Below are 22,887 nucleotides of genomic sequence, written 5' to 3'. Positions count from 1 at the left end.
TTGCTTGTTGACTATTTATTTCAGACCCTAAATTATACAAACACGAAGATTTGTCATTGAAACAACGCAGCTTCATTCAAAAACGGATTTTAAAATTGGAAATCAGACAAATGACTAAGCGGGTCCCTTTTGACTTTAGCATCAATATTCAATATTACCGTGCCAGTAATAAGAGTTCTCGAGTCCATGAAATGATGTTGTATCAGTTTTCGTTCAGCATTTCAATAAATTCACGATGTTTTGGTCAAAATATCTTACTACCTATCGACTGTTATCGGACTTCAGGTTCTACTCTTTGAGTCGTCGACAATGAAAACGTTTCTTTTTCCTACTGTAACGAGAAGGCAAACAAGTGGTATTTTGTTACGATAAAAAACAGGTCAAAAAAAAAATTTGTTAATTGAATGTTTAACACGTTTCCAAAATTTATAAATGTTCATATTCAGCTTACATTGTACTAGCATCGGCAGTAGTTGATTGAATACTAGTGTCGAGTGACATCAGCTTGATATCAAAGCATGATTGATTACATTATATAATATCCATTTGTAAATAATCCACCTCTCAAAAAAAAAAAAATTAATAAATAAATAATCCACCTCCGTTCATATATAAAGATTGTCACGGTGGTCTACCTTAACACTACAAAGGCAGTCCACGACTGAGAAAAAAAAAGCAGTTCAAATTTTTTTCGTATGTGTTAAGGATGGAGTACATTCATAGAGCATCATCTACATTCTACTCCAAGATAAATGTGGAGTATCTGTATTACTTTTAGTTTTGTAAAGAGATTATACATAATTTAAATATGGTACATTACTCATTACAGGTCTTTGAGCTGTGGCGTTCCTTAGCCATGATGTTTCATCCTCTATATTGTCGATACGAGTTCACACTTTCTAGCTTCATCTACATACCAAAATCATGAATTGTCGTATAGGGCCTTAATGGGCTTAAATGACCGAGATAATGACCTGTTAGCCCACTAGAGATAATTCAGAAGCCTAACTTTGGATATAAAGTTTAAAAACCCTGGTTCCAGTTTTTTCTTCTGGTTCTCGAAACTTCTTCTCCCAAATTGAACAACCAAAGAAGTTGCAGAGCACACACACACACTTTCAAGTTTCAATACAGAGATGGCGAGCACTGAGCCAGAGCGTGAGAACCGTGAAGATGAAACCGAAGTCAACGAAGATGAAGACACCGGAGCTCAGGTAGCTCCGATCGTTAGGCTTGAAGAGGTTGCAGTCACCACCGGCGAAGAAGATGAAGACGCCGTCCTCGATCTGTATGTTACTCGTTCCGTTAATATTCTAGTTTCCTTGCCTCTGGTTAAAGTGAGTGTTGGATTTTCGATAGAAGATGAGTGTCGGATTTTTGATAGAAGATGTATTCTTCTGGGTTTATGATTTTGTAGGAAATCGAAGATGTATCGATTCGATAAAGAAGGGAACCAATGGAAGGAGAGAGGAGCTGGAACTGTGAAGTTATTGAAGCATAAGGAAACTGGAAAAGTTCGTCTTGTTATGAGACAATCTAAAACCCTAAAGATCTGTGCCAATCACCTCAGTATGTTTGATTCTCTCTCGAAGAAGATCTTTTTTTTTTTTCTTCGAAAGGGCTAAACTTTATGTATCTTTTGTTGAAATTATGCAGTTTCGTCTGGGATGAGTGTTCAGGAACATAGTGGGAATGAAAAGTCTTGTTTATGGCACGCTACTGATTTCTCCGACGGCGAGTTGAAAGATGAGCTTTTCTGCATTCGATTTGCTTCCATTGAGAGTAAGTTTATACTTGTGAAATTCGTATACTTGTTTTTGATTGAGAGTAACGTGGGTACATTTAGTAGTATTCGATGTTTAATTTATGATAGTTGAATCAGGGAAGATGGTTTGGAAGGTATTCTTTATAAGACTCTAGTTGTGATGATTTAAGTCTCCCATGAATTGTGATTCATCAAGTCCATATAGATAGCTCAAGACTGAAATGGAATACTGCTTTTGTAGTGGCAATACTTATAATGTTGCCTCATTTTATAATTTTAGGGAGACATTGTTGTCTTGAGAATAAACATCTCAGGCCATTTTCCAAGACTCTGTTGGTCTCTGCGGTTGTGGGTCTTATCACTAAACAAATGAACAAAAGGGTTCCATGATCCTTAAGTTGTGCTAAACAACTACCATAATCGTATCTATGTTAAATTAGACGCTGACATAATCTATGAGATTAATATCCTAGGGTCTGCATCTGTCTTTTTGGTTTTAGATTCTCGAGTGGCTAACTGATAGTGTTGCATCAACAGATTGCAAAACATTTATGGAGAAGTTCACTGAAATAGCTGAAAGCCAGCAAGTAGGGAAAGAGAGCACCCAGGGCGACGAGGCTGCTGGTTTAATAGAGAATCTTTCGGTTGAGGAAAATATAAGTGAGGAGAAAGCCAAGGAAGCAGAAGAGAAAGAGCCTGCAAAGGAAGATAAAGAAACAAAAAAGGAGAAGGTAGAAGAAGAGAAGAAAACAGAGGCAAGCACTTAAGTGATCAAATTAAAATTGGTTGTTGGCATCACTAAGTGTGCTTTGCTTTATTTTAATATATTATACTTGGCACTGAACATGATGGTAGCTTCAAAAGTTTGAGTCTTTGCGCTGTGTTAGAGAAAGAGAATCTTAAGATTTTTTTTTATGTTGTTGCTGTGTAAGTGTTTGACTATTGTGTCGTCTCTTTACTGTGTCAATTTGGTTTAAGATAATAGTATTCGGCATCAAATTAGTATCCTTGCTTTCATCTTCAATCATCCGAAATGGATTTGTGGCCAGCAGGTTACACAATCTGTAATTGACATGTTTGGTGTTGCAGCAAAGGGAACAATCATGTGGTGCTTCTAAGAAGTAAAAACTAGTTAGTTAATTTTGGACCCAACAAATTTGTATGGACCCTAAACCTATAATTCGAAAGGCTCCACCACAAATAACACCATGTTTTAAGCACTTCTCTATCTCTCTTTCACCATTTAATTTCCTCTGACCATGAGCTGTTCCTGCATTGAATATCAGATTTTATCTTTTATGCCTCATTTCTAAGTACCCTTGTATGTGTTTTTCTAAACGTTTATCTTCACAATAGCACTAGTAAGTGGATGTATGATAATTGATACTTTGATGTATGTGCCAACTATTTCTTACATACAATTGTACATTGTAGGCTACAATTTGTAGCACAACTATATTATTACTATTTACTAGAAATGGCGAAAAAAACAAACAATACCGAACATCAAAGTCGAAACTAAACTTTTATAATAAATCATATTTTTTAAAAATCATATTTTAGTTAATTATATGCAAGAATACTTATATTTATATGATTATACGATTATATCCAAACCAAAACCAAAATAAAATGTGGTTTTCTAACTCCGACTCATTTCTCAAAAGTGAAAAGAACCCAAAATGCTTAAACCAAACCAAATCAAGGAACTGAACGCATAAAGCTAAGAGTTACAACATGACCAACAAGGAACAAAAGAAAATAGGTCAAAAAGAAGTAAAGAAGGCTAAATGCTTGGAAGTTGGAAAAATAAAGGCCCAAAATAAGGAGTAGTGTTGTGGTGTTGGCAACTGCAATTGCAATCCTTATTTTATGGGAAGAAGAGTCACTTTTGGTCAATAAAGTTCTTATTATAGACTCCAAATCTCTCCCCCCCCCCCCCCCTCACCTATCTACATTTATATCTTTCTTATTATTTCCATGACTGCCATTTTCATGGAAAGTCATTTTCTCGCACCTGTTTGACAAACAATTATTATACCACTCAAGTACAATACCTGCACTTCTATGTGAATAATGCAAAAATATAAGAAAACTCTTAAATGACCCTTAAGCTAATCGAAATTTAGGAAGCATTATTCTTTTATTCTTTAGTACTATAGTCTATAATATTGAGAAGTGAAAAAAATTATCATTTTAGAGAATCATGGGGATTTGTTCCCTCCGTCGCCTTGACGAGTCACTTAGTTTTGAAGATTTACCATCAAAGACCCTCCTCGGCTCCTCGTGGTTAGGTCCTGCGCACATCGAATATATATGTCGCAGGTATAGATGATATGATACTATAATATATGCTTTTTAAGAAAAACGAATAAAAGTAGTAGTATAAGATTTGATTAATAGAGAAACGTGTAAAGAGGTTTTGATGAAAAAATTGCATAGCGTTCCTCGTCTTCTACTTTTGCTTTATGTTCACGTAAAATCTTCCGATCTCTCACCCTACTTGCCTTCTTTTCTAAGCTAACTTTCATGTGACATCCATTACCTACTTCTCTTGTATTATTACCCATTTCTGATTCTCATTTGTTTATATAGTTCTTCATCTTACTAATGACAATTTAGGAACGCAGGATTACTTGATGTATTAAGACTATTATGTAATTTGTTTAATGACAAGGTCATGTGTTGAAGTTGAACCTAAAATCGAGTATATATATAGAACACACAAAAAAATCTATGGAAGTATATATATCAACATATGTTTAGAGATTGGTTCATAATGTAGTTATAAAGATACAAAACAAACCCCACCCTTCTTTTAAACTCTATTATTTTGGTTGCAACCACAACACACTAAAAGACAAAGGCCCATAATTTTCTTTTCAAGTACTTCTACACATCACATTTCATCAATATTCCAAACAATGATTATGCATGTAATCCATATATATAATTTTTTTTTATTCATAAGGAATTATACATTGGTCCTCAATATTATTTTCAGGTTCAAGAATGAGTTAGCTACTTCTATTAAATATTCTTAAATTGAGAAATTATTGTTGACCAAATATCCTGATTTTATGGGTTTATTATATAAAGGAAAACGACTAATATATTTCTTTCATTTTTGTTCGTAATATGCGTAATTTTGATTATCCCTATACTATACACTTTTACTCTAGACACATGTATATAGTTGGCCCTCCAACAAAATAAAGAAATCAAGAGATAAAAGAGAAGTCTCTCCAAGATTATGAGTGAAGAAGACGGCGGCTCAATGAGTGTCAAAAGCAGTCTCTCAAGCTTCCTCAAGATCTTATCTTCTTACAATTCCAATGTTCTTTTAGCTGCTCTAGTCTTCCTTCTCTTAGTCGTCCTCTTCGTCTTGCTTCTCCATTTCTACGCTCGCTTTTTCTGGTCTCCCTCTCATCAAGATTTCTCCGCCGCCGCTAGACATCGCCGGAGAAGACGAAGAAACCGGAGAAGAACAGTGACGACAACAAGAATCATACCTTCTCTCCCACTCGGAGGTTTTGATGATGGAGTATCTTCTCCAGCTGCTACTGCAACAAGGGATGACAAAGGTTTGGATTCTTCAGTGATTTCTTCAATTCCTCTGTTTGTTTACGAAGAAAACGAGGAAGAGGAGGATGAAGAAGAAGAGTGTGTGATATGTTTGGGGTTATGGGAAGCTGGAGATTTTGGTAGAAAGTTGAGAAATTGTGGACATGGGTTTCACGTAGAGTGTATAGATATGTGGTTGTCCTCTCATTCCACGTGTCCTCTCTGTCGATCCCCTGTTCTTGCCGCCGTCTCCGATGAAGAAAATCTTAAGCTGGCCGTTAACGCCGTCGAAGAAGAAGCAGAGGTTAGATTACAAATGTCTCCAGCGGGAGAAAACGAGAGCAACGTCTCCGGTGATCGGAGAGTTTCACTGTCTCTTTCTGTAATGGAAGATGATCTCAAAACAGGGGATGACGATGGAGAAGAAGAGGTTAGAATTGAAGTGTTTGATGATGATGAGGAGATCAACGATGGAGGAACAAGAAGTGATCGGAGAAGATCAATGTCAATGACGTCATCAGCATCGAGTTCGTTGATGAGGATGTTAAGTAGTAGTAGTAGTAGATCGGAGCGTAACAAAGTGTTCCCGACGGCGAGGCAAGATTCATCTAAATAGAAATATTATTATATATAGACAAGTAAAAATGTTGTTGTGAACAATTTTGGAAATGGAATATGAATAACCAAAAGCCTCGTGTGGTTAAAAAACAGAAAGATGTTTACAAAAGAGGTAATCTATTTGATTAAGCTTTTGGTTGAAGATTTAAAGCTAATGGAGGCAAAATCTAATAAGGTCATGTAATCTTAATTAAATTGTAATATGTAATTAGATCTCATGTAAAATATGGAGTTGTGTGATTTTGAAAGATGAAAAAAGCGTAGAGAGCGACAGTGAAAGAATCTCAGAGGGCAACATCACTCACTTCTCATTTGGTTGGGTTGGGATCAAAAGCAAACTAACTACTGTTGAACTTATTGTTGCAAACTTAAAATTATGCTTTTGTATTTTCCATTATTCTTGGCCTCTTCTTCTATCTTCCATATCATTTCATATTCGGTAGGACACCACCATGCTTTGCAGTTTTGTTTTGAAGACTAGTTTATTTCGTCTACATACATCGATTTAGAACTAAATAGGTATCGAGAAACGAGTGATCAATTAAGAAAAACGTTAACTTTCTAATGACCACAACATATAATTAACCTTTATGATATTTCTAGTCTTCGATCAAAGTATGGTTTTCCATCAAATGAGCTGAGAGGTTGTTTTCAAAGTTTACTATCTTGATTGCTTACTCTAACACTCTTTGTATTTTTAGACCTAAACCCTGAAATCACTCATCGCATTTCTTCCCTAAGGACAAAAGCTAAACTATTCACAAAAGAGGCCAAAATCGGTAGAATGAGTGATGAGGTTGATTGGGTTCGTGCCGTGGCGAGTCGGCGGACTTCTGAATCATAGCTGCTGCAGTGCCCCGAACCCAATCACTCTATAATTTTATCAACCAATCATGACTTGCCACGGCACTGCAGCAGCTAAAACGTTAAACGGCAAGCGTTTCCTCTATTAGTTTTATACCGTATCTTTTGTTTCATTTCTTCTGGAACAATCACAAACACTTTTTTTATTATGTCCGTTTCGTTTTACCGTGACCGCGAATACAACTCCACGTTCTCTAATTTGTGCTAAATTGTTTTTTATAAAAGCCCACCTTAAGGCCCATGAAAATGAGATTTGTATGTGATGATGACAAGTTTGATATAGTGAAGAACCAACAGCACAAGCTTAGGCCCATGTTAGGCCCTATGGTTGATGTACAATAATAATGCTTCGATTTGTTTATATAAATTCCCCAGCGAATGTGTTTTTCTTTTGCTCCAAAGACTTGTCTGTTTTTACTGTTTCTTGTCAGAAAACAAACAGTCAACCGCGACATGAACCACAACGCAACCAAGCAGGATTTGCCTTTGCCAGGTCCGGAATTTTGTGCTTTTCTTTTGCTCCAAACACTTTAACAATCATAACACAACAGTGGGAACTGTTTGATTGAGGACTCTACAGAGTTTTTTGTAATTATAACATGATGGTGCATGTACTAATATATTGATACCCCATTAGTAAGCTGTAGAAATAGCTACATTATGAACCTCCGCTACTTTTCCTTTTGCGCCGCTTTTCTCTCTTTTTTTGTGAACTGAATATAAACCTAGCAATTCGATTTATACCAGTCTGGTCGAGTCAGTTACTAGCCACATTGTCGTTCAGTAATCAGTATAAGCCTCTCATCAGTTGTACTTCAGTCTCCTTTCACGTTCTCTCGAACTGTGAAATTTGAGCAGTCTTCACCTGCAACACCAGGTGATCCACTTGCTAACTGGTTCTCACTAGCAGAATTTGGATAAGGAGAATATCGTGGATTGGGGCTGCGTCGTGCATTCCGGTTCTGTGCAGCCGTTGTGCTTCTGGTTGTCTTGGCACGAGCCTTTCTTCCCTGTTAGGTGGTTTCCAAAAAAAAAAAAAAAGTAAGGACTAGAGGTTCAATGAAACAACACATTCTGGAATACTATCTGACAGAGATAAGGAGGCATGCAAGCAATAAGATCACCTTTCCCATGCATTTTTCGAGATGAGGAGCAAACCTTCCTGCAACAATTTGTCGCCCACAGTTCATGCAATTGAACACTTCACTAGCTACAGGAGGGTGAGTCTGCCCAAATATATCAACAACATATTTGGTGTTGGTTTCGAGGTTGTTGCTAGGATCAGCGATCTTCGCACGCGCTTCCACTGACAATCTCAACTCTTCTTCTACTATATCCAAATCACGATCAAGTCCTAGTCGTGCTACCCGATGACACTCAGATGCTACATCAGCTATCACCGAATCCACAAGATCAAGAAAAATTTGGGACGAAAGCTGCAAGCAAAGTTCAAGAGCAAAGAAACGTAAGTCTAACTTAGTTTCCACTAGGCAGTTACTTTAACAAGGAGGAGAAATCTTAATAGTTTTACATAGAACGAGAATGTGGAGCATATAAACAGTAATTGAATTCATCATGAGATGAGACTAAATGAACAAATACCTGAGCATGGGAAGATTTATTATCCTCTGCGCCAGACATTGGAATCCTCTAAATACGAGATTGCTCAACAAAATGTCTGCGAGAAAATCAAAACCAAATCGTAAAGAGAGATTTCCATCACCATCAGGAGCCCTAGAAAAAGCGAATTTCTCCAGAAATCAAAAAAGTCGATCATCACTATCTAACAGATTCGTTTTGGAGTTTCTGTGATAGGAAACTCTACTACTCATTCCTCACAACTTTACTGTTTCAGGTTCCAAATCAAATCATCCAATAAAACAAACCCAGTCTACAAGCATAGATACAGAAACGAAATCGCCGTAGAATCAGAAAGCTTACACTGTAGAGCCGAGTCGCGACGGTGAACGGAGGAGGGAGAGAGAGTTTTTTCTCTCTCGATCTGTTGAATTTTACATCGGCGAAGAAACCACCAATCATGACTTGCCACGGCACCCAGGCCAAGCTAAAATATTAAACGGCAAGCGTTTCTTTACTTAATCATATAAACGACACGGTTTTCCTTCTCACCGTCACCTCGAATAGAAAGAAAACGACACTCCACGTCATCTAATTTCTGTTATGATTTTTTTATTAAAAGCCCATCTCATGGCCCATTCAAATCTCTTTTTTTTTTTTGCAGCACCCATGCAAAATCTCAGTAGAGCACACCTCGATTATAGCTTCTTCTTCTAGTTTGGCACAATTGCTTTTTTGTTTCTTCTGAAAATGTCTCTTTCAGAACCATTCAATTAATACAAGCATACCACGTTTTCTTCTATTTCGAGAATGCGTGAAGAAGTTAGCAATTTTAAATGGGCCAAATCAAAGAGTAATTAATTTTTGTATTCATATAAATAAGGGCAGAAGAAGAAGCAACTAACATGAGACACAAGGTCGCTTCTCTCTTGAGGAAATTTCCGGGAAAGTCACGGAGTCGGTTATGGGAGCCACACGAAAAGGATTTTCTTCAAATTACGAAAACGACGTCGCACGTAAGATCCAAAAAGACCCAATCCAACGCCCCATATGTAGAGAGCAATCACTAACGAACGTCCCAGTCTCACTTTCTACACCAACCTTTATACAAAAATCCATCTACTAAATTATCCCAAAGAAATATATTTAAACTCTTCTTTTCTTCTGTGGTGACATATTGTTTTCATTTGATACATATTCTCCCAAGTCAAATTTATATTTCAGAGAGGAAAAAGAAACAGACACAAATCCCTCCAAGATGATGCATGACAGTATGAAGTAGGTATGAGCAAAGGAGTTGAGATTTGAGAATATTTGAGATTACCTCTCTAATGGTAACTTCTACGGTGGAGGCCTCGAGTCCTGAAGATGGCGAACGACTTACTTTCACTAGAGACAGACACTACGCCATGCATGGTGAGATCTTGACGGTAGTTCTTGTCATCAGCTTCGCCGTCTTCCTCTTGTTCCTCGTGTTGCTTCCTTGTCTGAAACGCCGTTACAGTCACCAGTCCGACCTGTCAGAAGAGGCTTCCTGGAGCGGGACACTCAAGCCCTCACCTGTTGTAAGCAAACAATCCATTTCCACATAGCCATAGGCCAAATAACAAACAAACATGTATTGAATATCTGTTACAAAAGAGTATCTGTTACAAATTGTAGAAGCGTCACTGTTCGTCATCATATGTCTCACTAATGGATAGAACATTACAACATTGTACCCAACTGCAATTGCAGCTGAAAAATAAGATTTGTGGACAACAACAATATGAGATGTTTCACTAATACGTACATACAGAAGAAGATGGGAACAATGAATGCAGTTTTACCTCCATATCAGCAATCAAGCTCGACCCTTTATTTGATGATACATAACAACGAGAGGGTATTATTAGAAGAGTAAGAATCCGGCCAAGGCAGAGGTTAAGGAAATGGTGAGATTGTCGTCAATGTCGGTGCTTATTGGGAGTGATTCCACAAGAGCTGATGCTATAGAGATGACGAGGAAACGAAGAATCATTCCCCCGCTATCCTCGATGTAACCAAATGAAGCAAAGTAGTACATATACGCAACAGATGCTAGAAACCCGGCGGTGGCCATTCCAATGCTACCAGCAAATGATTTGTTTTTGTTGTAAGGAAGCTTCTCTGTTCCAAACCGCCGACCCACAATGTCAGCCATACCTTTTAACAGCAAGTGTGTGTATTAGAATCATCATTCAATGGATTCAAATTCCTAAGACAAAAGTTGCTAATGTTATTGGATCAAACCAGAGCTAACTGTACTTACCATCTCCTGCGCAAAGGTTGCATATCACCGCAATCGCGATTGGGGATGATTTCCAATAGTAGATGCAGGCTGATGTGATTGACAGTACATAGTAAAGCGGCCCCTTAAGTAGTTCCCTGATGCAGAGAGCGACTACAGACACTTTGTGAAGTGACAAAAGCAATAATAAACAGACAAACCGAATTTTGATCATAGATACCAAGAATGCTAAGAGATTGTTGGATATTGTGACAGACACTTGTTCGATTCAGCTACCTGCGATCTCCATGTCTGCTCATTGACTTGATTGTTCCTTCGTCGTGGTACACTCCAAGCCCCAGCAATAGCATCCTTACTATATTGAGTCCAGGTACAAGAGATGCGAAAAGTGCTCCTTGGATTCCAGAACTGAAACAATTGATATCGAAATAAACTGGTGAAGCAGAAAAGCAAGCTGGTACATCAAAATCGATCCTTTCACTCCGTATTATTACCTGAACAGCGGCCAGCAAAGCATAAAAACTAGCCCAATATTTATATGCACAAGCTTCCGGATGAGTTTCTGAAAAATAAGAAATAACACCAATGTCAACCACAGATGTTAAACCAATGCCTCATTCAATAAAACCATGAAAGTGGAGTCAGTCCTACATCAGACAGCCTGTGGATCTTATAAATTCAATGGGTTCTGAGATGATATCTTAATCACGATAAGGTCAGAGAAACAAAATCAAGTAGCTGAAGCCATACAGGTATTCCCAAACCAAAAATGTTTAATAGAATTTTTGCTAATCATAGATAATTCCTCTACTCCTAACCAAATTACTTGAAGAAAAACAAGTCACTGCGGAGAAACACATAAGAGAAAGGAAAAAAAAACAAGCCATGTCCAATATGTGTATAGACTGACTCATACGAAGAAATAATCCTTCAAAGTATAGCAAAGAAATTGTGCAACATTTAAACCTACAAAATTCATATATATCATAAATATGGTTGAATCTTCAAGTTACGATGAGATTGTGATTATACCGCACGAATTTCAAAAAAATTTCATCCCCAAATTGGGTTCTGAGCAATTTTCCCACTAATTTACCAGATATGGGGTTACTTTCCCATTGTTTATCGCAGTGTTCTTCCACCCCAAAATAGGTATCCATTCACATTCTATAATTTCTTGAACTAATAAGATTTATTATCCTCGCCATTAATGCCATCCATTACTCGATAAAGCTTACTACTACCATTACTCTGAATCCAAAGTTGCTTTAACCAGAAATTGCAGAATCGAGCAACATTCCAAAAACGTTATTCAACAAATCGACGCGTGTATAATTTAATTAAGTGAATTGAATGATCGAAAACCTGGTCGAAGATGCCACGTTTGCCAATCTCTCCCCAGAAACCGAGGCACGAGAACGCAACGATGCTAGTGACTCCAAACGCGCAGACATCTGATAAAACCGAATTTTCCGGAAACATCACGGCGGCGAGTGAAGACTTGCGGATTTTGGTGGCCGGAAACCTAGAGCTCGATCTAAAGCTAGTCGCGATTCGGACAGTGAGGAATCGTGGAATCGGAGAGAAGAAGGCGAGAGAAGGAGGAGAGTCAACGAGAGGAGATGAAATGAAAGAGCAGCAGAGAACGGAGAGCTTTGTAGTAGTACTAGTAGTTGCCATTTTCTGCAACACTAGAAAACACGACCTTTTCTTCGATTACGTTTTCATTTATTTTTTTTGACAGTAACTGGTTGGTAGTTGTTGTTGCTCAAGCACACAAAATTTGGTTTGTTTTATTGTTTACCAAAAAGATGGTGAAAAGTGGATATTTATTTCCCCAAAAGGAGTGTTTTACTTTATCTGGTCACATATGGATTAAAGCAATTTTAGTTTCGTTCTATTTGGATTCGGCTAGAATGGTTCATGACATGGTGGTGTTCGTTTGAGGAAACGCATAATTTGTTATTGTGGGCCTAGTTTGGGCTTTATATTCGCTAAATAATTTGGGCTGGTATAAGTCAACTAGACGGACCACAATTTGATTTCATCAAATAATTTTTCATGATTAATAAATCCCTAATTTAGTTACGAAACACAATTCAATTATTGTGCTACTCAGATTCGAGAAACATAAAAAAAAAAAAAAAAAAAGTGATTCAGATTCCCTCACATGGGTTGCCGAGACACATGACCACACGTCTCTTGCCTTGTTTAATCTTTTATCAATTTTGCATCAACTTGTATATACCATAAGAAAATTATTTTAATTGATTTCAATGTGAGATTTTCTTTAGTATTTTTTGCATCAAATAATGCCAACCTAATCCTCAATTATCCATCTTTATTTTTTTTCTGAAACAATCTTATATTATTTATCTGTTGGCAAAAGAAAAAAAATCCTCAATTATTTCGCAAATGGTATATATGTTTATCTTTAAAGAGTACACTTGCATGTGTTTTCCAGGTGTGCGGGCAAAAGAACATCAGAATTGGTTCTGGATATAGTTCTCTCCACTTTTTATTTGTTATTGTTTTAATACAGTACGTTTTATGAGAGTTTTTTATATATATAATAAATTATGCGTTTCCTGATAGTTGTTGGTCCAATATCGAGAACAAAAAAAACTAACTACAAGCTAAAAACCTAAAACTATGAAGATCTCAGAAAATATAAATATACACGCTCACGTTAGCGAGTAAAAAAGTAGACACCAGATTAACAAATGATTAGTGTGATCACAGTAAAGAAATGTTTTGCAAAATTTTAAGCAATTTTTTGAAATCATGTTGTATGTAATAAATTGAGTAAATTCATGCTGTACATAAATTAAAGACCATTTCTTTGTTAGTCATTGAAATCATAACCAATCAACCAATAAAACTGAATTTTTTTCGTTCATTAGAGAGATAAGTTAATATCTTCAAAGTTTAATGTTAAGCTCAATTGTTTAGATAGGAGATAACCGATAAGAAACCACATAACTAGTTAACCTACCTATCTTGGCATCACATGAATCAATGACGTTGGATAGTCAGAGAGGCTTATTTTAATTATACCCGAAACGAACCAACCATCTATAATTCTCTAAACTATATTTAATCATCATATAACTCTGTAATAAACCCAAATTTTCACAAATTAAAAGCCATACCAATATCTTCAAATATGGAAAAAAATAACAATTTAACAAAGAAACAAAATATTTCCTCACCAAAAAAACAGAAACAAAATATTGTTTTAAAAAAGGAAAGTGGTCTTTACACAAAAAGGAAAGAGAAAGGAAAGTGGTCTGGTTCGTATCGCACCCAATAAGAACCACCAACTGTTGAAGTTCGTAAACTGTTCCACAAAAAAATGCATAAAAGAAAGAAAAACAGATATGAGATTCGACCATTTTTTTTCCATATAAATGTTTTTTGGGTTTGCAAAAATCGACGCCATTACTCTTTTTTCTCCCCAAATTATTGACCTTTTTATAAAAATAATTTATATTCTCAATCACACTTCATCGTCTTCTTCTTCCTCTCTCTCTCTCTCTCCTTTTTGTCTCTGCACTGTGTGTTGTCACCGGAGACAGAGCTTGTGTTTTCAACTCTCTCTCTCTCTCTCTCTCTCTCTCTCTCTCTCTCTCTCTCTCTCTCTTGCTCTCTCCGTCTCCCTCACTCTCTCTTTACTTCAAAATCAAACCCTTTTCTCAGATTTCTGTGATATAGCAAAATGCGCAATCTCAAACTCTTTGAGAGATTTAAAAGCACTCAAGTCCACGCCTTTACTACACAAGACTCTCCCTCTACAAGCAGCAATGGTAGCCCTCGAATGATGAAGTTCCTTGGGCATCCCAAATCCAAATCTCGTTCACTTCTCCCTCATGGCTTTCCCACCACAGACCTCCTCGAGCCTCCCTTGGACTCTTACCTCAAACCTATCGATTTGGTGGAGTCATTATCAAATCTATATCGGAGAATCGAGTCCAGTTCGGAATCCGAGGCATCGATGCTCTACCTTGAGCAGTACGCTGTTCTCCGCAGTCTCGGTGATGCCAAGCTCTTGCGTAGGTGCCTTCTCAACGCTAGGAGGCACGCCATTGATGTCCCTTGTAAGGTTGTTTTCTCTGCTTGGTTGAGATTTTTTAGGAGAGAACATGAACTTGTGGGAGTTGAATCTATGGATTGTAATGGGCTTGCTTCTGAATGTCCGAAGACTAGTTTGACTCATGGTTGTGATTTGAATGTAGACGACGAGGGTTGTGAATGTTCTACGGTATGTGAGGATGAATTTGGTAGTGATGACGTTAAAATCTCTAAGGCTGATGAGTTTTCGGGTCTAGATGAGGTTAGCGATATTTCCTTCTGCGTAGGTTCAGAGAAGGCTAAGTGTGTTAGGTCGAGAATCGCAGCGCTTTCGCGTCCTTTTGAGGCCATGTTGTATGGTTCTTTCGTGGAATCAACAACTTCTGAGATTGATTTCTCGGAAAATGGCATCTCTATTGAGGCAATGTTGGCACTCAACATATATAGTAGAATCAAAAGAGTTGATCTGTTTCGTGTGGAAACTGTATTTGAGCTGCTTCAATTAGCCAGCAAATTCTGTTGCGATGATCTGAAGTCTGAATGTGAGGCTCGCTTGGCTGCTTCTGTCACTGACCTTGATAAAGCTTTAACCTTTGTAGAGTACGCGTTGGAGGAACGCACAACGCTTCTCTTATCTGCTTGCTTGCAGGTGTTTCTGAGAGAGCTTCCTCAGTCTCTTCACAATCCCAAAGTGATGAGATTCTTCTGCAGTTCCGAAGCAAAAGAGCAATTAGCTTTTCTGGGTTCAGAGTGTGTGTTCCTGTTGTACTACTTCCTCAGCCAAGTAGGCATGGAAGAGAAACTCACGACGGACACTATGCTGATATTGCTAGAGAGAACTCGAGAGTTTGCTCGTACAAACTGGCAAAAGGCTTTGTCTTTGCATCAAATGGGATGTGTTCTGTTTGAGAGAAAGGATTACAAAGCAGCCCAGTTTCATTTCAGATTAGCTTCAAGCTTAGGGCATGTCTACTCTTTGGCTGGGGTATCAAGAACTGAATATAAACAAGGGAAGAGGTATTCGGCGTACAGGCTCATGAACTTTCTCATCTCTAATCACAAGCCACATGGATGGATGTACCAGGAGAGGTCTCTGTACAATGTTGGAGTTGAGAAACTAAAAGATTTAGCAACCGCCACTGAACTTGACCCGACACTGTCTTTTCCGTACAAGTACAGAGCCGTAATGAAATTCGAACAGAAGCAGATTAAAGAAGCCTTCCAAGAGATTGATAGATTAATTCAGTTCAAGCTTAGTCCAGAATGTCTCGAGCTGAGGGCTTGGCTGTATTTAGCCACTGGTGACCGGGAGAGTTGTTTGAGAGATCTTAGAGCAGTGCTGTCTTTAGAGCCCAATTATGTTGTGTTTGGTGGGAAAATGAGAGATGATTTGGTGGAGGCTCTGACCGCGCAATGTATTGAAGTAGAGAGTGAAGCGGATTGTTGGGTGAGGCTTTTCGATAGATGGTCAGCTGTGGATGATGTTGCGTCGTTGGCTGTTGTTCATCAGATGCTTCAGAATGATCCCAGCAAAAACTTTCTGAGGTTTAGACAATCTCTTCTTCTCTTAAGGTAAGAAGAATATCTTTTGTTTCTCTGGCAACCTGATTGGTGAATTCTTCAGGAGTTGACGGAAGCTACATTTTTTTGTGATCTGTAACAGATTGAATTGTCAAGGAGCCGCGATGAGGTGTTTGCGAATGGCATGGAACTTGGCTACTTCTGAGGCAGAAAGGTTGGTCTACGAAGGGTGGCTTTTATACGACATGGGTTATGTGGAAGAAACTCTTACTAAAGCTGAGGAGGCAATCTCTATTCAGCGATCCTTTGAAGCATTTTTCCTCAAAGCATATGCTCTAGCTGACAAGAATCTCGATGCAGACGAGATCTCTTGTGTGGTTCAGGTTCTAGAGGAAGCCCTCAAGTGTCCTTCAGATGGGCTACGCAAAGGACAGGTTGGCATTTTGATGTCTCGCCTTTCTCTTTCTCTTATTCACACTGTAATCTGATTAGTCGTTTTGTTATGTTTCTGCAGGCTCTGAACAACCTTGGGAGCATCTACATCAATTTGGGGATGCTAGATCAAGCTGAAACCGCATATAAGAACGCTATAGAGATCAAACACACTCGTGCACGCCAAGGGCTGGCGCGAGTTTATTTTTTGAAGAACCAACGTAAAGAAGCTTGTGAGGAGATGACAAAGCTGATCGAGAAGTCGTGTAGCAAAGCAGCAGCCTACGAGAAACGGTCTGAGTACTGTGAACGTGAAAAAGCCAAAGAAGATCTTGACATGGCCACAACACTCGACCCTCTGCGAACTTATCCCTACAGATACCGAGCTGCCGGTAACTAACTCTTCCTGTTCTGTATTAACATCTTATAAATTCTAGTAGTTAAAGAAGTGATCGTATGTGTGGCAGTGCTGATGGATGATCAGAGAGAGACAGAAGCAGTGGAAGAGCTGTCAAAGGCGATAGCTTTCAGACCAGAACTGCAAACGCTGCATCTCAGAGCAGCATTTCACGAGGCCACTGGGAATCTGTCATTGGCCACTCAAGACTGTGAAGCTGCTCTCTGTTTGGACCCTAACCACACCGAGACGCTCCATCTCTACAGCAGATCCAAGGATCAAGCTTCTTCCATTGACAACACCATTTTTGGCTTAGATTAATTTGAAGGTATCAACCATATTATCCCATTTGTATATTTCATTGGGATCTTATAAATAGATTTAACTTTTATTTTCTTCTTCTATAAATGGATGCTGTAAAGAAGCTGCCATTTATTAATCTTACCAATGGTTTCTATGCAAAACCAACTTTTTAGTATATACAGTAAAGAGTCTTTTAATGCAGAGGAACAAAAAAAGATGATCATCACTTCACAGTGTCATTTGTGTATATATACAGGGGACACCTAAAAGGACGGCTCCTTTCTCTTTAGTTTCCTTCTGTGGATATGATCTCCAGCTCTGTCCACCACCGTGGAGACAGCCTCGGCATTGCTGCGTCAGCTTCTATTCCAGTTATCTCTCTCAATTTCACCACAACCTCTCTCATTGTCGGCCGCTGATCTGAGTATGGATTCAAACACTGCCTAACCACCTCCAACAGTCTCTCAACAACATTTTCCTGAAATGTTTTCAGTGTCGGGTCCACAATATCTCTTGTGGGCTTGGGTTCGAGAAGCATAGAATCCGGGTCTGGTAATTTTCCACTGATGATTTCGAATAAAACGGCACCAAAGTTAAAGACGTTGGTATGGGGATCAAGTAACGAGGGTTCTAGAAGGTTCTTGCTCGAGGAACCCTCCTTAGAGGGAAATATGGAGTTGATGACAGAAAAGTCAGAGACTTTGGCGGCGTTGTCTTCAGTCAAGTACACAGAAGAGGAGTCCAAATTGGAGAGCAAGATGGGTGGGTTAAGATTGTGCATGTGCTCTAGACAGTAAGCTATTCCCATGACGATTCTGAGTCTGGTAGGCCAGTCCAAGTGCTCCACGTATTGAGCTGCCATGAGATGAGAGATCAGTTCAAACAGTTCAAAGAGTGTACGAGTTAAATCAAACAAGGTTTCTTGAGGAGATGAAATCCTCACAGTGCAGATGCTCGGAGAGTGATCCATTGGGAGCGTATTCAAAAACCAGCATTCGCTTGAAGGGCTCTTCCTCAAGGCAATAACCGATCACATTCAAAAAGTTCTTGTGATCCACTTTGGATAAATTATGCATCTGCAGAAACAGAGCGCAGTTGTTCATTAATGGCAATGCAAATCTCAGTTCAAGACAAGTGCAAACGAGGTTCTGATACCTTTTGTAGCAACTGTGTGTCCATGGTGGTGGACCAGTCTGAACGAGAACCGGCCACAATAGACACCACAGCGATTTCAGCACCAGTGGACAAAGTTCCTTTATAAATGGTGCCGTCTGAGAAAGATCCTATGACATTACTGAAATCTTCGCAGGCTGCTTGTAGCTCAGATAGCTGCAGCCTCGGAACATCTGCTCCAATACAAAACTATAAATTTAGAGAAATTCCATATGAAGAGAGAAAAAAGAGAGATGAAGACTGAAGAGTGTGTTTGCCTGTGATAAGATCATCGCGAAGCTGGCCACTGTTGGTCCAAGGCTTGATTGGAATCTTTCGAGTGAGGATAAGAAAGATGATGATTAATGCTACCGAGACTGTGAATACCCCACCGACTATGCCAACGATCATATAAACTTTGGGAGACTTCTTTGTAGTTCCTGGAGACACAGGAGGAGACGGAGACGGAGCTGGAGCCAGTGGTACAGGCAGGGGAGTGATAGCAGGTGGGGTCTCTGGTGTTTGTGTTGGCACACCACTTCGAGGAGGGCTCGGGGTTTCGTTGCCTTCTGGTGGTGGCGGAGGCAGCAATGGATCTTTGAGGATAGCGGATTCAGGAGATGGCGGAGAGGCATCAAGGGCAGGGTCTTTGCCAGGAAGAGGTGTATCGATAAGGCTGCGATGGTTCGCATAAACTCGGGATTGGATCAAGAAGTGATCTTGAGAAGAATCAAAGACCTCTACAATCTCTTCAAGAAATGAATTGTCATCATTTAAAGAGACACACAAAAGGTTGCATAGAGAAACATAGAGATTAGTCAACTACCTTGAGAGTTAAGATTCAGAGGAAGAAAGGTGAGGAAGATGATGGAGAACACTGTTCGGAGATTGAATCTCCGCCGTCTCTTGGAACTCATAGGAGATTGATTTCTTTGCTTCTGTGGTTGTTTCCGAAAGAAGGAAGAAGGAAGAGAATATTGGAGGAGCAGTTGAATTCGTCGTTGAGGATTAAGAAGACTAATCAACGGTTGATGCTCTTTCAACCTTTGTTTAATTATCGTAAACCCAACGACCAATTTTCATTACTCTCTTAAGATTTTTCTTTTCTAAAAGAAACAACAGTTTGAAGTTTATTATACACACTTGTGCAAGTTGCTTAACAAAGTCATAGAATTTAAATCATGATAAGTTTCTTTTACCAAATTTTTACCTAATAAATATGTTCTTGATTTTGTAGACTAATCCAAATATGTGACACGATAACGGCTTTGAAACATACAAGATTATGCAAATTAAATACCTAGTTCTTTGGTATATATAAGCATTTGTACAAAGGCAACACACGGCTGCTCGATTGGATCGATGGTTGAAGCATCATGGATCAGTGCTTGCTCGACACAACCAGCCTTCGAGTAGCTCTACACCATACATAAACACAACAACACCAGAACCTCTATAAATTAATAAATGAGAAAAAAGGTATTATAAAATACTTTATAATTTTAGGTTTAATATGGTGGAATTTACTGTGATAAAATTTTGAGTAATATATTATCAACTATTGAAAACCAGTATTTACATAATGATAGTTGCTTATTTTTAGAACCATAAAATAAAATAAAAAAACCATAAAAGGTGATAAAAAGCCATTAACATATAAATTAACTAAGATAAATAACAGTATTTACCTAATATATACAATGTCTTATGTTAGAACATAATAACTGATATATAAAATCTATATATACATTTTTGCAGCGATTTTGTGAAATAAATCGTGGAGTTCAAACTTATTTACAATGGTTGCCATTAGCTTTTAATTGATGGTTTTTTTGGCAATAAATTGATTAACAAACGAAAAACATTCTAAATATTTTCCAATCCCATATATCACGCATGTTTTTCCAACATTTGAACTAGATTTTGACAACTATATAAAACAAAAAATGTTTGACAAACCAAAATACAATTGCAATCCTTTAAAATGAGCAAAACGCATCTAAATACATTTCTTATCAATTCACTAAATCTTATTTTGGCAACTATTTAAAACAAAAATCTGTTTGACAAACTAAAATACAATTGCAATCCCGTAAAATATTTATTTTAATTATATATTTAAATTAGCGGTGTACTTCAGGTTTTTTTACGGGACGAGTTTGGTAAGACGAGTTTGAAAGGACTTTACTTAATAACAATTGTAAACTAGAAAATAAAAATATTTTATAGATAGATATAATTTGCAAACTTTTATATATATTAATTTTAAAAAAGTAAATTGTCTTCGCGGTATACCGCAGGTTAAAATCTAGTTGTATTCATTTCTGTAAAACAAATTGTATTCATTAGAGTTGTTACTTTTTACAAGTGCATAATATTTATTTTAAAATCATGGTATGGCAGAGTTACAAATTAAAAATCATTAAAAAATAATAATCTTTTGCTTTTTTTTTTGATAAATAAATACTAAAAATATTTGCAGTGGACCAATGGTTATATTTCATTTTCACCTATTCTCGGAAAATTTGATATAAATAAAAACTCAAACAGCCAACATTATTTTGTACGTTAACTCAACGATATGGACAATCAATTGTTCATCTATGAAGCGTTATAATTTTTATAAATCGAGTAATAATAATGTCAAAAATAACATGAAATGTAATGCGCACATGTACATATACATTCTTTCTTAGGCCAGAAATGTGTTAACGTCCATCAATTATTAATCTTTGCTACTTTTGCTATATTTTATACTAACAATTTAGACCTCTGGTTTATTTTTTTTCCTCTTCCGTACAACATTTCAGATCTATAATTTAAAATTTGAAAATATATATACTCTTGGACAGCAAATAGTACTTAGCTGCTAATCACGTTCATCACATGATCTAATGATTTGTTTTTTCTTTCGACGAATCTAATAATCCGAAACTACTTCTTTTCCATTACGAATTATACAAAATTGGAAACTTCTTAAAAATTAGATTAAAAACCAATATTTAATTATTCCAATTTCTGGTATTCGAAAATTGAAATTGAAAAAAAAAAACTGAAAATCTAGGAATTAGGGTGGAGGAGATTGTGGAAATGAACAAGAAGAACACCTGACGAGACCATTCTCGTTACAGGTTAAGCAAGTTCTGAACCCTAGCTTCTCCGTATGCACCTTATGGCTACCATGACAATCCTTACACGGCACGAATCTATGACCACCACACATCTCACATACCCCTGGTTCAATCTTCGGCAACTCTTGCACAAGTTTCTTCAACTCTCCGATCTCGTGTAGCTGTTTCACCTCCTCCGCTCCTCCTATGTACCGACCACCGATGAAGACTCGCGGCAGCTTCGGCGTCTTCGCCTGGTTCTGGTTCTGGTTCTGATCCTTCCCGAAGATTCGTTGTAGCTCGGTGGAGAATGACGCGTCCATTGAGAGATCTCGTTCGTCGATTCGTACCGGGAAGCTATGGAGGATCGATGTAACGGATTTGCAGGCTTCGAATGTTGGACGAACCACGCGTAGGCTTGTGAAGTATACGACAATGCTTTTCTCTGCGCCTGGGATTGAAATCCGTACATCTGGTTCGGTTTTGGTTTTCGATTGTTTCGAATCTGATTCTGGATTTTGATTCCGGCTTAGATTGATAGGTTCGGAATCTGCGCGGAGGAGGTGATTAGATTGACGAGTTGGCCACGATTTGAGGATCAAATTAGCTGCACGGACTCGGTGGAAGACTCTAGAAGCGGTTTTTGGAGATGGAGAGGGAGAAGAAGGGAAGGAAGGTGAGTCGTCGGAGCAGAGATGGTGAATGTCTTTGAAGGAAGCGGTGGTTGGAGAGTATGTGTCGTGAATCTTAACCGACGATTTACGCCACGGCCGCCACATTGACGGTGGTAGAAACGGTGGAGATTTTGAGAGACTAAAATTAGGGTTTGTGATGGATTTGGGATTTGCAGAGAAAATGGAGATTTGGGGAAGAAGAGAGAGGGCTGGTTAATAAAAAAGTGGTTGGAAGATTTTTGGAATTGTTAAATCTCTCTCCTTATTTTGTTTTTGTTTTGGTTTCTAACATTTGGTTGTGATTTTAGCGTTACTAATTATAATTAGGTAAAAGAAATTAGATGCTAAATATAGTTAGTATTCTGTTTAATACTTTCTCCATTTTCCAAGATTTGTAGGTTGAACACACTTATTAATAAGAAGATCAAATCTGTAATTAATACAGGTGAGGTGAATTCTGATTACAAATATTTTGATATTTTCTGTATTTAGTAAAGATATTGAAGACTTGAATACTTCTTTTGAATTAAATTGCAGGGTAAGAATAAATATTTTATTTTAAAACTGAA

At 37.9% G+C, this 22,887-nt stretch overlaps 8 protein-coding genes and 3 long non-coding RNA genes across 14 annotated transcripts; 5 read left to right on the top strand and 6 right to left on the bottom strand.

Annotated features, from left to right (window-relative positions):
- The first annotated feature begins 915 nt into the window (after positions 1-915).
- Positions 916-2,788, top strand: RANBP1 (RAN binding protein 1). The gene is made up of 4 exons (NM_125246.4): positions 916-1,288; positions 1,418-1,569; positions 1,657-1,782; positions 2,303-2,788. The coding sequence occupies exons 1-4, from the start codon at positions 1,137-1,139 to the stop codon at positions 2,530-2,532; spliced, it is 660 nt and encodes a 219-aa protein (NP_200667.2). The 5' UTR covers positions 916-1,136; the 3' UTR covers positions 2,533-2,788.
- A 577-nt stretch (positions 2,789-3,365) lies between these two features.
- AT5G08845 lies at positions 3,366-3,844 on the bottom strand. The gene has a single exon (NR_143118.1). It is a non-coding gene; the product is annotated as an other RNA (long non-coding RNA).
- A 1,004-nt stretch (positions 3,845-4,848) lies between these two features.
- On the top strand, positions 4,849-6,396 carry ATL63 (TOXICOS EN LEVADURA 63). The gene has a single exon (NM_125245.2). The coding sequence runs from the start codon at positions 5,019-5,021 to the stop codon at positions 5,943-5,945; it is 927 nt and encodes a 308-aa protein (NP_200666.1). The 5' UTR covers positions 4,849-5,018; the 3' UTR covers positions 5,946-6,396.
- Positions 6,397-7,207: 811 nt separating this feature from the next.
- Positions 7,208-9,318, bottom strand: AT5G58575 (SAGA-associated factor-like protein). Of its 2 annotated transcripts, NM_001345305.1 has the most exons (5): positions 9,295-9,318; positions 8,753-9,188; positions 8,414-8,489; positions 7,936-8,247; positions 7,208-7,821 (listed from the first exon to the last, which is right to left on the bottom strand). In NM_001345305.1, the coding sequence occupies exons 3-5, from the start codon at positions 8,450-8,452 to the stop codon at positions 7,627-7,629; spliced, it is 546 nt and encodes a 181-aa protein (NP_001318831.1). In that variant the 5' UTR covers positions 8,453-8,489; positions 8,753-9,188; positions 9,295-9,318; the 3' UTR covers positions 7,208-7,626. The 2 variants fall into 2 exon arrangements, with proteins under 2 accessions (NP_001318831.1, NP_200665.2); NM_125243.5 differs by lacking the exon at positions 9,295-9,318 and having other exon boundaries at positions 7,243-7,821; positions 8,753-9,011.
- A 50-nt stretch (positions 9,319-9,368) lies between these two features.
- AT5G08840 lies at positions 9,369-9,793 on the bottom strand. The gene is made up of 2 exons (NR_143117.1): positions 9,714-9,793; positions 9,369-9,490 (listed from the first exon to the last, which is right to left on the bottom strand). It is a non-coding gene; the product is annotated as an other RNA (long non-coding RNA).
- On the top strand, positions 9,564-10,156 carry AT5G58570 (uncharacterized protein). The gene has a single exon (NM_125244.2). It carries the CDS (start codon positions 9,721-9,723, stop codon positions 9,979-9,981), a length of 261 nt encoding a protein of 86 aa, NP_568880.1. The 5' UTR covers positions 9,564-9,720; the 3' UTR covers positions 9,982-10,156.
- On the bottom strand, positions 9,974-12,584 carry FOLK (Phosphatidate cytidylyltransferase family protein). Its single transcript, NM_125242.4, has 5 exons — positions 12,024-12,584; positions 11,153-11,220; positions 10,935-11,066; positions 10,680-10,795; positions 9,974-10,573 (listed from the first exon to the last, which is right to left on the bottom strand). The coding sequence occupies exons 1-5, from the start codon at positions 12,336-12,338 to the stop codon at positions 10,281-10,283; spliced, it is 924 nt and encodes a 307-aa protein (NP_200664.1). The 5' UTR covers positions 12,339-12,584; the 3' UTR covers positions 9,974-10,280.
- Positions 12,585-13,964: 1,380 nt separating this feature from the next.
- Positions 13,965-17,556, top strand: EOL2 (ETO1-like 2). The gene is made up of 4 exons (NM_125241.5): positions 13,965-16,301; positions 16,393-16,684; positions 16,765-17,074; positions 17,150-17,556. The coding sequence occupies exons 1-4, from the start codon at positions 14,377-14,379 to the stop codon at positions 17,398-17,400; spliced, it is 2,778 nt and encodes a 925-aa protein (NP_200663.2). The 5' UTR covers positions 13,965-14,376; the 3' UTR covers positions 17,401-17,556.
- On the bottom strand, positions 17,534-19,715 carry AT5G58540 (Protein kinase superfamily protein). 3 transcript variants are annotated; one of them, NM_125240.4, is made up of 5 exons: positions 19,361-19,488; positions 18,813-19,274; positions 18,538-18,728; positions 18,326-18,458; positions 17,534-18,237 (listed from the first exon to the last, which is right to left on the bottom strand). In NM_125240.4, the coding sequence occupies exons 1-5, from the start codon at positions 19,449-19,451 to the stop codon at positions 17,669-17,671; spliced, it is 1,446 nt and encodes a 481-aa protein (NP_200662.3). In that variant the 5' UTR covers positions 19,452-19,488; the 3' UTR covers positions 17,534-17,668. The 3 variants fall into 3 exon arrangements, with proteins under 3 accessions (NP_200662.3, NP_851216.2, NP_974960.1); NM_180885.3 differs by having other exon boundaries at positions 17,535-18,237; positions 18,813-19,283; positions 19,361-19,671; NM_203231.2 differs by having other exon boundaries at positions 17,535-18,237; positions 18,813-19,715.
- AT5G08835 lies at positions 19,290-19,776 on the top strand. Its single transcript, NR_143116.1, has one exon. It is a non-coding gene; the product is annotated as an other RNA (long non-coding RNA).
- Positions 19,777-21,378: 1,602 nt separating this feature from the next.
- On the bottom strand, positions 21,379-22,768 carry AT5G58530 (Glutaredoxin family protein). Its single transcript, NM_125239.3, has one exon. It carries the CDS (start codon positions 22,421-22,423, stop codon positions 21,602-21,604), a length of 822 nt encoding a protein of 273 aa, NP_200661.1. The 5' UTR covers positions 22,424-22,768; the 3' UTR covers positions 21,379-21,601.
- Between the last annotated feature and the right edge of the window lie 119 nt (positions 22,769-22,887).

Source organism: Arabidopsis thaliana, chromosome 5, assembly GCF_000001735.4.
Source record: "Arabidopsis thaliana chromosome 5, partial sequence".
Lineage (NCBI taxonomy): Eukaryota > Viridiplantae > Streptophyta > Magnoliopsida > Brassicales > Brassicaceae > Arabidopsis > Arabidopsis thaliana.
Note: the sequence above shows the minus strand (reverse complement) of the source record. Positions and strands in the feature narration are given on the sequence as shown.